At 41.1% G+C, this 15,894-nt stretch overlaps 1 protein-coding gene across 1 annotated transcript in view; it reads left to right on the top strand.

The window, feature by feature from the left end:
• Positions 1 to 15,894, top strand: part of tnr (tenascin R (restrictin, janusin)) — a gene marked incomplete at its 5' end in the record, with an annotated part of 58,927 nt that overhangs the window by 7,124 nt on the left and 35,909 nt on the right. The window contains 3 exons of the mRNA XM_081375168.1: positions 6,756 to 7,019; positions 8,710 to 8,825; positions 10,565 to 10,715. Coding sequence (XP_081231294.1) covers positions 6,756 to 7,019; positions 8,710 to 8,825; positions 10,565 to 10,715 — 531 coding nt within the window. The remainder of the gene's footprint in view (positions 1 to 6,755; positions 7,020 to 8,709; positions 8,826 to 10,564; positions 10,716 to 15,894) is intronic.

Here is a 15,894-nt window from a genome sequence, read left to right as displayed (position 1 = left end):
GTTGTCTGCATACGATGGGGCTGTTGCAGGCATACCAGGCCGACCTCCTCAAAGAGGTGGACGAAGGCGGGGAGGTCGCCTACGACGACATCCGCGAGATGCGTCGTGTGGTCGACTTGTCTCTCCGTGCTACCAAGGAGACGGCCCGTGCCATCGGCCGCTCCATGGCAGCATTGGTAGCCACGGAGAGACATTTGTGGCTGAACCTGTCGGGCATCGGGGACAAGGACAGGGCTTGTCTCCTCGATGCCCCGGTTTCGCCTTCTGGCCTATTCGGCGACGGTGTCAACAATGTCGTCGATAGGTTTCAGGAGGCGAAACGACAGTCAGCCGCATTCAAAGAGCTCATCCCCCGCCGTCGTTCCAGGTCTCGTGGGTCTGCTGCCAGGGGGCAGTCCCACGAGGCCGCCGCCAGCTCCTCACACCTGCTGAGGCAGAAGGAGAGTGTGGCCTCTCGTGCTCCCCCCCAAGGGGCCTGGAGGCAGAGGCAACACTCTCAGTCGAAGCCTTCCAAACCGAAAACAGATCTGAGGACTGTTATTCAGGCGAGGAAGGCTTCGACTAAGAGGCCATGACGGGACACCCAGGCCTCTGAGGGCATCCCCCTCCGCGTGGGCTTTTTAAAACTTCGCTCCGCGGAGCCCTCAGGAAATCGATGTTGCTTCGCGCCGTCAAGTGCGCTTCGGGACGCATCGAATTCTAGCGAATGTATTTCACAGAGTGTTCCTATGAAATCTATTGCTCTGAAACGTTCGCTACCTCTCACGAGGCCTGTAGAAAAAATGATTCGGTTAGTTCCTGCCAGAAGAGTGCTTCAGGTCACCGAAAATATAAACAAAGATGAAACTAGAGATGTGAATAGAAAACCTGAGGTTAGTCCTGAGAGACTAATTCCCTTAGTAGATTATTTAGACACCTGGAAGGGTCTTCAAAATATATCTCAATGGGTCCTGAGTACAGTTGAGAAGGGATATAGAATCCAGTTCCAGTTTAGACCACCCAGATTTAGTGGTGTTATTCATACGCTGGTATCTCCTGATCAGGCTCAGGTAATGGAAGATGAAGTTCAGACTCTCCTAGCTAAGGAGGCCATAGAATATGTGCCCTTAGAGCAGAGGGATTCCGGGTTCTACAGCCGGTACTTCATAGTTCCAAAAAAGGATGGTGGGCTGCGTCCCATTATAGATCTCAGGGTATTGAATAAATCTTTGAGGAGATTTAAGTTCAAAATGTTGACTATACCTATGATCGTTCAACAAATCAGATCCGAGGACTGGTTTGTAACGATAGATCTTAAGGATGCCTATTTTCATATTTCCATCATCCCACATCATAGGAAGTTTCTTAGATTTGCTTTTGGGGGAAAAGCTTATCAATACAGAGTTCTTCCTTTCGGCCTAGCCTTATCACCTCGCACCTTCACTAAATGTATGGATGCTTCCCTTGCTCCTTTGAGACTTCAGGGGATCCGTGTCTTGAATTATATAGATGACTGGCTCATCTTAGCTCAGTCAAAAGAACTGGCGATTCAACATCGAGATGTTGTTTTGCGTCATTTGAGGTGCTTGGGGTTGAGACTCAATGTGAAGAAGAGTTCCTTAACTCCTCTTCAGAGAACGACGTTCCTGGGAGTAGAGTGGGACTCAACCACGATGCGGGCACAATTGTCTCCTGCTCGTATTAATACCATTTTACACACAATGAAGAGTATTAGGCTAGGCCAGGCTATCACTGTCAAACATTTTCAAAGAGTGTTGGGTCTTATGGCTGCAGCTTCCACGGTAATACCCTTTGGTCTGCTCCATATGAGGGCCTTGCAGTGGTGGCTCAGGAACAAGGGATTTTCTCCTCTGGGAAACCCTTTTCGTACGATCAGAGTTACGCGCAGATGCCTTCGTTCTCTTGTCGTATGGAAGAAACCATGGTTCCTGTCTCAGGGCCCGGTTTTGGGAGCACCATGTGAGAGAAAAACTCTGACCACGGATGCGTCCCTCACGGGCTGGGGTGCGGTTATGGAGGGCCGTCACACCCGAGGTACTTGGAAGGGCCATCATCTCACATGGCATATCAATCGCTTGGAGATGTTGGCCGTATTTTTTGCCCTGAGGCACTTCCTTGTGGACCTCAGAGGCCATCATGTTCTTGTTAGGACAGACAATATGTCGGTGGTCTCTTATATCAACCGCCAAGGAGGTTTGAGATCTCGCCCTCTTTGTAGATTGGCTCATCAAATCCTTCTTTGGTCCCAGGACAAGATTCTCTCTGTCAGATCTATGTATATTCCTGGGGTTGAAAATATGGGAGCAGACATCCTGTCGAGGCAGGGGCTGAGGCCCGGGGAATGGCGGCTCCACCCTGAAGTGGTTGAGCTTATATGGAGAGAGTTTGGCCGGGCGGAGGTTGACCTGTTCGCTTCTCATGAGAACTCTCATTGCCCGCTCTGGTACTCTCTCTCACATCCAGCTCCTTTGGGCTTGGATGCCATGGTACAGATGTGGCCGAGGTCACGTCTGTACGCTTTTCCCCCGATCGCTCTGCTCCCTGGGGTTCTAGAAAGGGTCAGGAGGTACGGAGTGAGACTACTCCTTGTAGCTCCGTACTGGCCGGCCCGAATTTGGTTTTCGGACATTATTAGTCTCCTGGAGAGTCCTCCATGGAAGGTTCCTATTAGGAGAGATCTTCTGTCTCAGGCTGATGGTACATTATTTCATCCCCGACCAGAGTTATGGAGACTATGGGTCTGGCCCCTGAGGGGGTCCCACCTATAATTAGGTTGCCCTTTCCACCGAGGTGGTCAGGACATCCATACTAGAACCCCACTCTACTAGGAACTAAACAATTAAGTTAGGGAGGGCATTGAACCCAGTGTATTACTGCCCACTGGCTTCAGTACTGGTGTTCCATCCCGCTCTCTAACGGGATCTCCTGTTCATGCTTAGGGCCTCTGTGGCGGCCTCAGTGCCCTCCGCAAGCCTCTTAGGGTGTTCTCGAAAGGACGTTCCCACTGAAACTCCATGTTCCTGTAGATTGGAGGATGAATCCTGGTCATCCAGCCCATTGGCATCAGGCTGATGGGTGATCCCTGGCGCCCATCATGTCCTGTGGATGACGTATATGACTATGTACTAGTATATATGAATATATAGAAGAATCTATTGAGTCTGCTTCATGCTTGTCTTACTCCCTGTAAGAGAGGTGGTGCTGCCCCCTCTCACTTACTAGCGTAGGAGCCACTCTAAATCATTGTTGCCCCGGTACCGAGGTGCCGGTAGGCAATATCATGATTCTTCAGGTATTCCATCCTCCATCGCATGTGTCGGATGGTCAAAGTTTAGCCTTGGAGGTTCCTATGATAGGCCTCGGGCTGGGAGAAGTCAATCCATCTAGTAATGTATCAAGGGTAGGAGCTATTCCCCTTTATCAATTAGACAGTTGGTTATCTGAAGAAACCACTCATATTTAAAGTACAAGGTGCGCTCTTGCCTTCACCTCTTATTTATTAATTTCTACTGTCTGGGGTTTCCCTTTCCATGAGGTCAGTTGAGCCTCTGGCTCCTCACCTCCCCTTCTTACACCAAATCTTATAACAAACTAGTTTGGATCTGCCCTCTACTCATCCTATCGTCCTTGAGTGTACCAGATGCTTTGTACCAGGGCGTTTTTTCTCTCAGTGTGGCGGCGTGGGTATTCGTTCCCCAAAGTATCGAGTATCGATGCAGCGGGAGTTCCCTTTTACGAAAGGGAACGTCTCGGGTTACGTATGTAACCCTCGTTCCCTGAGTAGGGAACGAGACGCTGCATCCCTCGGCCACACTTTTCGCGCCCCTGAGAACGACTTGCTTTGACCAATTAGAAGCTAACATTTCCTGGTTCCTGTGACCGTTTTATAGCTTCCGGATCACCGTCACATGCGACGTCACGGATGACGTAATGACGTTGCACCAATCCAGATTGGAATAGTTGTATAGTAGACTTCAGACGCTTCATGCCGAAGGCATTCCCCAAAGTATCGAGTATCGATGCAGCGTCTCGTTCCCTACTCAGGGAACGAGGGTTACATACGTAACCCGAGACGCTTTCTGTATTGACACAGTAGAGCAGAGTAGTTAACCATTCCCCAGGAAAATGAATTTGTGCTGGACAATTCACACTTTCCGCCTTATATATTGCAAGTGAATATGTAATGTCTGACTCACTTGGTGTTCTTTGAGCATTTAAAATCCATCAGAGAAGAAATTAAGCCATAACAAAAGCTTGTTTTGAGAAAATACAAAAAGTATTTTCATTGTATCTATTCTTTCTCTTTAAGCCAATTGCAGATAAACAAACCACTTTATTAAGTGAAGTCTAAATGCGACTGGTACTGTATATTGTCTTTTGAATATCAATATTAAAATCCTTTCTGGGAAGAACAGTGACCGTTTCCCTAGTTACGGGCACACACGGCAGATGCTAAACCCCATGGGAGCCCTCCTGCTCTTCTAGTCATGGCTGTAAAATTGGTGACAACTCACAGCGTAACACCATTCATTTGTCAAAAGTCACATTCACTGGGGAAGATGTGTCATATTAACCTGGCCAAAGCAATTTTTCCATCACACTTACTGAGGTTCACAGTTCGTGGAAAAGGCTGTCGAAACCCCACATCGCTGAAGACAGCTGTCATCTCACGAGTGGGAGAGGGAAGGGCAAATCATATTAAGAACCCAGTTCTCTCCCTCTCATTTTCTGCAAGACTGAGTGGAGGCAAAATTGCTTATTTCATTGCAATTAGGAGAAAATAGTGGGGTGTTGTGTGCGAGAGGTGGTGGAATACTGCGAGTGGCTGCTCAATTATTACTCTCCACACCTCTTCTGGAGATTCTCTGCTCTCTTAGGTCTTCATATTATCAAGGGATTGAATTAGGATATGGCTTTTTCTTTCAGTTACTCTATCCAATTTTCTCATTTCATTAGGCAGATGAAACCGTAAGCAAAAAGTATTTTGCAAACAGGTAGCAAAGAGGAAAAAAGAAGTAATCAAGGAAATGGGATGTGATGAGAAGTTCCTTTTTTGACAATTTCAAATAGCTCAAAATGAAATAATTTCTTAAATGTCTTCCTTTGACAATGACTTTTTTTTAATTCACAGATATTTTCTATTCAAGGAATGAAATTACAAACTTTAATATAGCACTACACCCACTTTTACCATGTCTTTCAACTATAATTAAACCAAAAGTAATCATAAAGTAATAGCAATTTACACTCTACACACTTTGCCAAATACAGTCTTGAAGTTATTCTGAAAGACTGTTATCTGAAACATTGTTGCTTCAGTACATAATAATCGATGTACATAATGTGATGCTTGATGACATTTAAAAAAATAACTCACAACACGTAATGTAAATACAACAAATCTGTAACTTTATAATTTGTTACAAAATGTTACTTAATACTAGCCTGACTATGTCAGACTTCGTACTTCCGCTCAATTTCATTTCGCTTCTGTACTCAGTCTGAGACAGCGTAATAGCTTTCCGTTTTCCTCCTGCCTGAAAACAGCCGGCCAATCAACAAACAGAGGGCGGGCTGAGAGCCGTGACGTAGACACTGATTGTACCGTGGATGCGTAGATTTACTTCACATAATCTGCAAAAGTCGTTCACAGCCATGTTCACTCCGGTATTTCGCTCGATGGTTTTGTTTTCGCATCATACATGTGTTTACAGTGGAAGTTAGATGCGGCTGAGCATGCGCATAACACACGCCATAACCAAACGTTATGTGATTGGCTTACGGGTAACCAATGATTTTAAACTTCAGACAAGCGCCCCTGCCCCCCCCCCTCCCCCCCTCCCCCCCTCCCCCCCCCTGCGAAAAAAAAAAGCTTTTCAATTATGCCATGCCAGACTCTGCCTACGAAGCAAAGCGAAGTAGCAGAGTTTGGTATTACCAGGCTAACTTAATACCTTGTTGTCAAAATATTCTTTATTTATCTATTATTACAATAGATAAATAAATATATGCTGAATAGATTATTAGAAAATATATGATGATTATGCTGAATATGCATTTCTTGACATATCAAGACGATTCAAATAATTACAGTCAGCTTTAAATTGTGTAGGTGCTGAGCCTTTCAGTTGGACAGACCATTGCTCCCTTTTTTGTCTAAGACTGTATCTGCTTCGCTTCCTGGGTTCTTGTTCCTCCTTAAAAATAAAAAGGGGAGGTTGGCAGCTCGATATGGGTGAAAAGCACAGATGCCAGAGTGATAAATTTTGCTAAGTATGCACCCTGGGACTTTTTTCTCTGTTTTGAGGGGGAACAGAAGGAACACCAGTCTGTCCTGTTCGTGTGGAAGAAGCTGAATTGCTTCTTCAAGTCCTTAGTAATTCCTTAGGGGCCACTTATAGCTACTCCTATGAGCCCAGATCAGGAGGAAGTCTCATGTGTTCTGGAGACCCTGGTTGCTTCTTAGTCTCATGGGTAGCCCAAATGGGATCCTCCAAACTCTTAGCTACATTTTCTAACTTTTTCAAGTGTACTACATACCGGGACATCAATGTCAGATAATACTGGATGTGGCTTGAACAAGCATGTAAATCTGCTGCCTTGCAACACCATAACATAACAATGCTAGCTGTGGTAAGTGCTTCCAGTGTGATTTGCCTCAGATCACGTTAAAGAAATTTCCATCTCCTAAGAATGATTGCTTTTTGATCAGAATGATTCATATTCATGTGATATCCTCACCCCTTTTTACACAGTGTCACCTCCTATGAATCTGCAAGTTCGGGGAGTGTCAGAGAACACCATTGATCTGCAGTGGGAGGGCCCTGTGTTCCTGACAGACTATCTCATCACTTATGCCCCCACAACCCCTGGTGGAGTCCAACTAGAAATCAGAGTCCCAGGAAACGTTACCAACACCACCATCAAAGGGTTGGAGCCGGGTCTAGAATACAACATCAACGTGTACGCAGTGATCGACAACATCATCAGTGCCCCTATGAACACTTTAGCCTCCACCTGTGAGTGCACTTCTCTCCTGAGAGCTCTTTTATTCAAAAACATCAGTGTTTTGGTCAGATAAGGCTTTTTTCTATGGAAATGTCTGAGGTGTTTTGCATATATCTTGAATGTGACATTTTCATTGTAAGTGCATCATTGTTACCCAAGCATGACCCAGGTTTAATAGACCTGGATGTGAGATTGCACCCTCTTTCACAATCTCATTTGCACACACACATACCTCATGTTACTTCTTCAGAGGAACAACTGGCTGTCTTTGCCAACAGGAAATGATTAGACACCCACCACCTGGTGAGTAGCAGTGCCAGATTGGCAAAATGCAAGAGGGCCTTTCGTATACAGTCACTGCCTGTCAGCCTTGAGCAAAATGCCTTAGCTTAGAATAGAACACATCATAACAAATATTCCATTATTTGTGAAAAGCCAGTTGGGGCGTTCTGCAGACAATCACAAAGCACCACTGATTGGCCTTCTGTTTCGTACATTTTCTCAGGTAATTCAGAGATGATAATAAAGATAATTAGAACTTAATGAATTTGAAAGAAATTGCAATTTGCATGTGGCATCTGGCCGACATCATGATCTGACTTATACATCTGAGGTATTCAACCAGTGGAGCCATAATTTCTGTATTCTAACAAAGATGAGACTAATGTTGAACATTATTGCACATTTTCTGCAACTGAATTATATGCTTGTGATGTATAAAATCCTCAGAAACTTTGCAAGAAAGGAATGACTAAGAGAAAAAAAGAACAGTTGATACAATTTAAAATAACTAGTTTAACTTTTTCTAATTTAAACTTTTCTAGTTTAATTTAATTTATTATTTATTTCAGTCTTTAGTGTCACATGATCCTCCAAATTAAATTATTCTAAAATGCTGATTTGATGGTCAAGAAAATTTCTTATTGTTTTCAAAGTTGAAAATGGTTATGCTAGTTGATATGTTGTGGAAACATTTTTCCAGTATTCTTTGATGAATAGAAAGTAGAAAAACAGCATATATTTGAATATAATTCTTTTGTAAGATTTGAAATATTTTTACTGACACTTTTGACCAATTAAATCCATCCTTGCTGAATAGCTGTATTTATTTCTTATTAAAAACTATATTACTGACACCAAACTTACTGGTAGTGCCAGTGAGAAGGAGAGCAACCGAGAGTACTGACTACTGTCAGAGTTTATTTAGCAAGACTTATTGTATGACTGTACATTATCACTTACTTACAAACTTTTGTACGTCATTATACATGTGGAATAAGCAGAACGCTCCTAGCAGAGATAGTGTTTTATTTCTGTTTCCATGAAATTATTTTCAAATCCTCTGGAGGCTCTTACGATCATTGACACTGAAAAGGCTGAAGGTTCACTTTTGTGTACTGTGAAATGACTGTAATACTATTTCTTTAGACTTCTATTCTTTGGGTTTCCCGACTCCATGTGTTATAAAATAAATGTAAACTGATTGAAGACACACTGCATATTGAAAATAACTGAGAAAAAAAAAATCAAATAAATCCTGAATATGTCTGCACAGTAAACCAGTAAATGTATCTGCTCTCACTGCCCTCTTTTTACAGAGCTAAAAGCTGAGAGTAAAGATCTGTCTTGGCTGAGAAAAATGTTGATTTATTGAACACACACAGGACGGAGGCCAATAATGCATCAATCTGTACCTTTTAGATCTCTCGAATCCAGACGGTTTACTCTTCAAATCCATCACGGAGACATCCGTGGAGGTTCAGTGGCAACCCTTAGACTACTTGTTTGATGGTTGGGAAATAAGCTTCATTCCCAAGGTAAGGCTTTCCTTAGAAGGTCACACATCATTTGATTCTGCCCCTGCTGTAGCTCTTGGCGTAACAACACAGAGGTTTTGGAATCTTGTAGCATTTGTGGACTTTACCATCCACCGCATTGTAAACAAGGAAACTGCAGTGTGAGGTTTTGACAGACATCTGTGCACAGTCGATAAATTAATGCTTCTTTTTAAACCAAAGATTATTCGTTTTCTGACAGGTGCCTCTCAGCATGATAAATGTCAATCTGTCCGTGTTTGAAAGAGAATTATTTTGCATCATGGCAGAAACAACAATACATCCAGGCCGAGATGTTCTCACTAATCCCCTTTCAAATGTTCCATCTGGAGAAAGGACAAAACATTTTCAGCATGTGCATACTGCACCCTCACAGGAAGATGCCAACAAAATGTGGAGCTTGTGCTTGGCGTCTCATTATGAAATAGCAGTGGGAGACATCGAAGTATGCAAAACAGCATGTTTCCTGTGCAACATACCTGTCATTTCACTTCAAGGTGAAACATCTCTCCCTGTGTAAAATACCAAATGTGCAACAGAGCCCCTGAGGCATTTTGTTTAGTTGTAGTGTTACTATTAAGACCAGCCACTGAATCTGTAAACATCATATTCCCCTCCAACAAAAAGATCTGACATATCAGAGGTGTGCTTGAGTGTAATGGAAACGGGTAAAGTGGGGATTATGGTTTACTTGAATGGTTTACACAAACAACTTCCTTCAGCCAGCAGATGATTTGGCAAATCTATCTGCAGACAGTTCTGAAAGCTCAGTCAAATAATAGTCGCACTTCTTATTGAGCATTTGAAGAGTGCGGTTTTCTGTCATGGATGGATGGACGGACAGACGGACGGACTTTGTTATTGTTCTACCAGTTCATACTTGGATATTTGCCACATTTAAAAAAAAATTATGTGAGCAGCTACACAAAGAAACTGGATCTGAGCAATAAATCAGAATTGAGCATTAAGACTCAAAGGAGGCTTTGCAGTATGAATATAGCCTTAGCTTTCAGCTAAAGCCATAGCCTATGCCCTGGCAAAGTGAGCTCATAAATCCATCATTTTTGGAATGAAAGAAGAAAATACCTTGCAAAGTCAAAAGCCTCTTTCAGGAGAATAGGAAGTGAATACAAAGAAGACGATTTTTTGGGGGGTTGATCATGGTGCACTTCAATCTTCCATCGGTGAGAGGGTTTGCTATGAGTACCGTGCCAACTCCGGCATACCACTGGGGAAATCATATTAGAAGTGGAAGTCATATCCTCTGTGGATTTAATCCTACAAAGCGTAAGAGCCATTCTGATTTTCCACAATATTGTAATGGATGCGAGGGCAGAGACAAGTGTACGTTCACAGGGTCAATGGCAAAGAACATACAGTACATTTAGAACAGTCACATCTTCTAAAACCCTCAAGCACTTTGATATTGCCTGATTTAATAAGCTGATGTCTTGTGGGGTGCAGTGAAGCTCTCAAAGTTCTCTGCTAAGCAAGTTGGGGGGGAAGAACAAAACTTGATTCAATTCATTAAACATCTGGCGAAACACATCTGCACAGAAATTCCAGCATGTTCTTTTTTTACACAGCCGACTGCTTTCTGAATACAATCTCTGTTGATTCAAGCGGTGTACTGTTCGTACTGTTTTGCCTGCCTGCACTCTGATGCCAGAATTGTGAAATGTGATGTTTCTGTATTTGTTTGTGTCTTTTGCATGCCAAAGGACAATGATGGAGGGATGACAGCACAACTACCTAGTACCATCACATCGTTCCACCAAACAGGGCTGAGGCCTGGGGAAGAATACACTGTCAACCTGGTGGCCTTGAAAGACCAAGGCAGGAGCCTGCCTGTTACTGCAACCGTTATCACACGTACGCCTCTCACTCATTATACTACGTTTATGCATTCGGCAGACTTTTATTCCAAGCAATTTACAGTGCATTCAGGTTATATGCTTAGTTTTTTGTGTTCTCAGGGAGTCACATCCATGACCTTGGCATTGTTAGCTATAGAAACACCCACGCCTCACTGTTTCATTCTCCAATAACTCAATAGTTCTTTGATTTGTAATGACCTAAATAGAGTGTTGGTGCCTCCAAATATATCCATTTTCTCTTTTCACCCTGTAATGACATTATATTGCAAAAATTCTATCAAGAAGTTCTGTGAAAGATTCCATAGTGTGACTTCACGACTTTATACAGTAATTGTTTCCAAAGACGAACATTTTCATGGCTCCAGAGTGATACAACTAATGCATTATTGTGGTAATTAATTGTATAGGAATGAGGTCTGTCTTCAGTTGCGAAATGTTCCACCGTGTTCCAACATTGAGGAATAAACAATGACTGGACACTTCTTGTCCACTTGTTAAAATAGGCTTGCTTTTTCGAATAGATATTATATTATATTATATTATATTATATTATATTATATTATATTATATTATATTATATTATATTATATTATATTATATTATATTATATTATATTATATTATATTATTATTAGTGCTGTCAGTTAAACACGTTATTAACGGCGCTAACGCAAACCCATTTTAACGGCGTTCATTTTTTTATCGCGAGATTAACGTTCTTTTTGGCCTAACAAACTTTGTAGTTTTTTTCACATGCTGTTGCAACAACTAGTTACGTTAGAAAAACTACAACACCACACCTGATCTAGCTAGACCGGAAACAAAACGACAGGCACGCCGCACACACTTGTTTGGGCTTGCGAGCCGGCCAAAGAGTAGTAGGCTAACGTTACGTTTTGATGGCTAGCGCAAGACGCCGAAATGGATGCCAGTAAGATTCTGAATGGAAAGTTTACTTTTAAAAAGTTGCCCAATGGTTTTATTGACAAGACCAAAGTGATCTGTGTGTTTTGTCGTTGTGAACTGAGCTATCATTGCAGCACGTCCAGTCTGAAATACCACTTGACGCGAATGCGAATTCTCTGATGCAATTATTTGCTCCAAGTGAGAATGTTAGTGTGAAATTTAACACTACAGTATATGCCAATGTTGTTTTCAATAAAAAACATTTGCACAAAGCAAGCCGATCCACTTTTCCATGTTGATGAGAGCATTAAAATGAGAAAAAAATAATGGGACAAAAAGAAATCAAGGGACATTTAGAATAGATAAAAATGTGTGATTAATTGTGAGTTAACTATGACATTAATGCGATTAATCACGATTAAATATTTTAATCATTTGACAGCACTAATTATTATAGATATATATATCTATCTATAAATTACAGAAACGTCTGTCTGTCTGTATGTCTGTCTGTGTGTCTGTTAACCACATATCTCTCGAACCATTAGTCCGATGGATTTCAAATTCGTCAGGTGTCTTGCCACGGGCACGAGTAAGTGCAGTGCCAAGTTTGACGTTGTTTGGATGAGAAATGCTAAAGATGTCGTTAAATATATCATTTTTAAAAGGTTGTGGTTTAAAAATAAACATTCTGACATTAGAGGGTTGTATCGTTCAAAGAAGCCCCAAGAAGGTTGTGGTTTAAAAATAAACATTCTGACATAAACACTCTGTCAGCTACACTGTTTACTTCTGAATATTATAGTGGTTCCAGAACGTGATAAATCCATTTTGATTAATTTGAGTAAAAATGTGTTTTCTTTACCAAGAAACTGGCAAGATGAAAACGACTATTTTCTGTTTCAAACTTTCACATAGCATCTTTAGGTTATAATAACATAAAAAAATCAAATCCAGATTTTGATTTTCAAAGATCTATTATAAAAACGGATTATTTTTCCCCAAAAATGCAATAAATTCATGACACTTTTTTTTTCAAAATGCAATTAATCCATTGAATCAATATAAAAGTTAGTTTTTATCATATTGAAACTGTTGAAATCAGCCATCGCTAAGAAATATCTCCTGAACTTTTTTGACGGTGATCAGCTCACAAAAACTGATTTTGCACGGGCACTTTCCACTGCTCCCTGAATCGACACGCTTATTCATTTGTGGATGTTAACTGAATCTGTAAGTCAGCTATACTGTTTACTTCTGAATATTATATTTCATTCTGGTGCACTTAATGTTATCGCTACTGTGTAATAGTAGCCTATGCTATTCACCAACTAAACATATCCTATTCAATGCGTTCACAGTCTCTTTCACGGGCATCATTTGTAGTTGCCTATTCACAAACTGTTTGCTCAAGCATAGCGTTTTCTCGGAGTTCACTGTGTGCTTTCTACCATGCACAAATAAAAATGTCACTGAACTTTTGCTGTGTAATTGTACCAATGAGCACTCAAACACACCAAACCAACAATTACTAAAAAGACACACAAAAACTGATTGTGCACGGGCATTTTGCACTAGTATTATAAAAATTGATAAAAAGACATAATTAGTATCGACTGATACTTTTGTCATCCATAGTTGTCTGAATTAATTATGCTCGTCATGCAAGCAAGTTTTGTGATAGACAGCATAGATGCTGTCATTGTAGAACAGGATGCTTCATCATTAATGGAGACAAAAGTTTGCAAAGCAAACAAATGCTCCTCGGTTGGATGCACAGTGCAGGGGGGTTAGTTTAACGTTGCATTCTGTTCGCAGAGAAGATGAAAGAGAGAACAATGTGAAGTGCTTTTCCCTTCAGGTTACTCAGCCAGCTGAGTCACTAGTGTCTCTTTTGTAGCTGGAGTTGACAAGTTGGAAGTGGCTTGAGCAGTGATTTCCTCCACCCATCTGCCATGTCCTGTTGTTTTCCCCCTGTCCTTGGTGCTGAAATCGGTGTAGTGCAGCAGTGAGGCTGAACAGAGGGCTCACCTTCAAACTATACTATGAACACAGTCATTTTACTGTTACTCAGCTGACAGTGTTGTCAGAACAAAACACTATTGCAAATATGTCTGACAAGACATGCAGAAAAACATATAGTGATATAGTGCACTCACAAAGGAAGGTGTGTAAACGCCTTTCAAAAGGTGTGTGAGAGGGGCTAGACTGGGCTGGAAAGGCATAAACTGCAAGGAGGTGTCACATTGCTTCAGCTAATGGAAAATGTCACCATGATGAATGGGTGAGTCTGCCAGCAATTATGCACTTAATGTAAACTTCACCCAAGAATTCTTCTTCTGTCACTTGCAGACAGGAGGTTTAGATTCAATTGAACTTTTCATGGACAATTGAAATTGCATGTCTGCTGTGAAAACGCCATTAATTTCTACGGGCCTCACTGTCGAGCATAATTAAAGAGACATTAATTATGCATGCGAGTCCATTAATATTTCACATGTCCACTGCGGATACCTTATTGGATAAAGAAAGACAAATTTGATGTCATTTAATTATTTATGTGTGCAAAGATTTATCTATCCCCGGAGAAAGCCTAGGAAGACGAGTTTTCGCTAAGCACACGCTTGGTTCCTCGTGAGTTTGCAAGCTGCTTCACAGTAATTATGCTTAAGTGCTAAAGTACAACATTTTTAGAAAAAAAATAAACAGTAATCTATTGCCTGGTCTCTGGTGTGACTAGACTTAAAAGTGAGTCTATGCTGGTGTGCCTTGAATAAAACCAAGAAATCACCCTTGTGGATTGAGTAGGCTGTGCAAAGAACTTAAAGTAAATATTCCCATGCATGAACATGACGTGCCATCATTTCCCCATTTGCTTGGGGTTCCTCCTGAACCCTAGTGTTTGATTAACGGTCACATTTTGTAGTTGTAATATCCTGTAGAGAGTTACAGTGGCATCATGCACAATATGCTGTATGTTTTGGACTTATTCTTTAAAAGGGAAATGTGGTATTCAGTGCAGTCTCACCTGGTCCAATTAGTAGCGTTTTACATATCACAGCAGAATGAGGGCGAGGTTAGAGATGAGGTCAAAAGTACCAGAGATGTTCATCTTCCTTCACAATACTTGTTTCTGAGGCAGATGGTCATGTTGCCCTATATAAAGAAGCAGGTTAATTATTCACACAACCAGTTAGCATCTTATTAAAAGAGCCTGTCGGAGGCTCAGCGTGGCCACTTGATTCAGTCACTTGACTGTGTGTTTGCCTGATGTCAGTATCTGGTGAATACTTTCTCATTAACTGTTCTTTGAAAACATGGATAAGTTAAAAGTGAAGTGTGTAATTCTCAATATTAAAATACTTTTCCAGTTTAATATGACTTCAATGTATACACTGTGGCTCTCAGTTTTCAAACATTGTTTGGTTTGAGAGGTCAAACATAGAAACTTTTGACTTAACCAGTGGCGCAGGACTACTTGTTTGGCCAAAGAGGTCAGCGCTTGGCTGCTTAGCATGGGCTAGTTAGCTGTAATAAAACCATAAAAAGCTTATTTCTCCATTGACAGCTATTCCATGTGTTCTGATGTTGCCATGTTTTCTTACAAAGTAGTATTTTTTGCTAGATAGATTATAGTAGCCTATAGTTTTGATGAGCAACTTATAGATGAGGAAAGGGCAAAAGAGGCGGGGGGGGGGGTATATTTTCGCAATTTCATTTGGTACTTTTTGTGCCACATAAATTACACCTTTAAGATGTCAGACAGTCACAGTTCAGTATATTTAAAGTTCAAGCTTAACTTGCAAATTCAGTGTTATCAGGTTCTGCACATTCCTACAACATTGTGCTTCCTCATTTTTAAATAAGTTTTGCCACCACTTTTATGTTGCTCCATTACTTTGGTAATATTCTTATGATGTGATAAATAAAGAAGTAAAGCAATAAAAATCTTTCAATACATCCAATAAGCCATGTTAGTTCTATAGCTCAGGCCTTTTTGTGTGGAAAAAATAAGCTTTAAGCAAATTCACATATTTGCTCATTTGTATTTTATTTTCATTTGTATTTAATAGTACAAAACGGGGATGTTTTTATGTCCATCATTCATCACTGTATTTAATCATCCAGACGTTCATGTTTTTACAGAGAGTACCGGTATATTAAAATCATTAAATAGTCCCCAAGGCTCATATGCCACAAAAAAAAAAAACTTTAATGCCAATGTTACAATGTTCTTCTATATTATTGCACAAGAGTTTTAAACCTTTA

Source organism: Scardinius erythrophthalmus, assembly GCF_964197995.2.
Source record: "Scardinius erythrophthalmus genome assembly, chromosome: 9".
Taxonomy (NCBI): domain Eukaryota; kingdom Metazoa; phylum Chordata; class Actinopteri; order Cypriniformes; family Leuciscidae; genus Scardinius; species Scardinius erythrophthalmus.
This window is presented reverse-complemented; position numbering and strand designations above follow the sequence as displayed.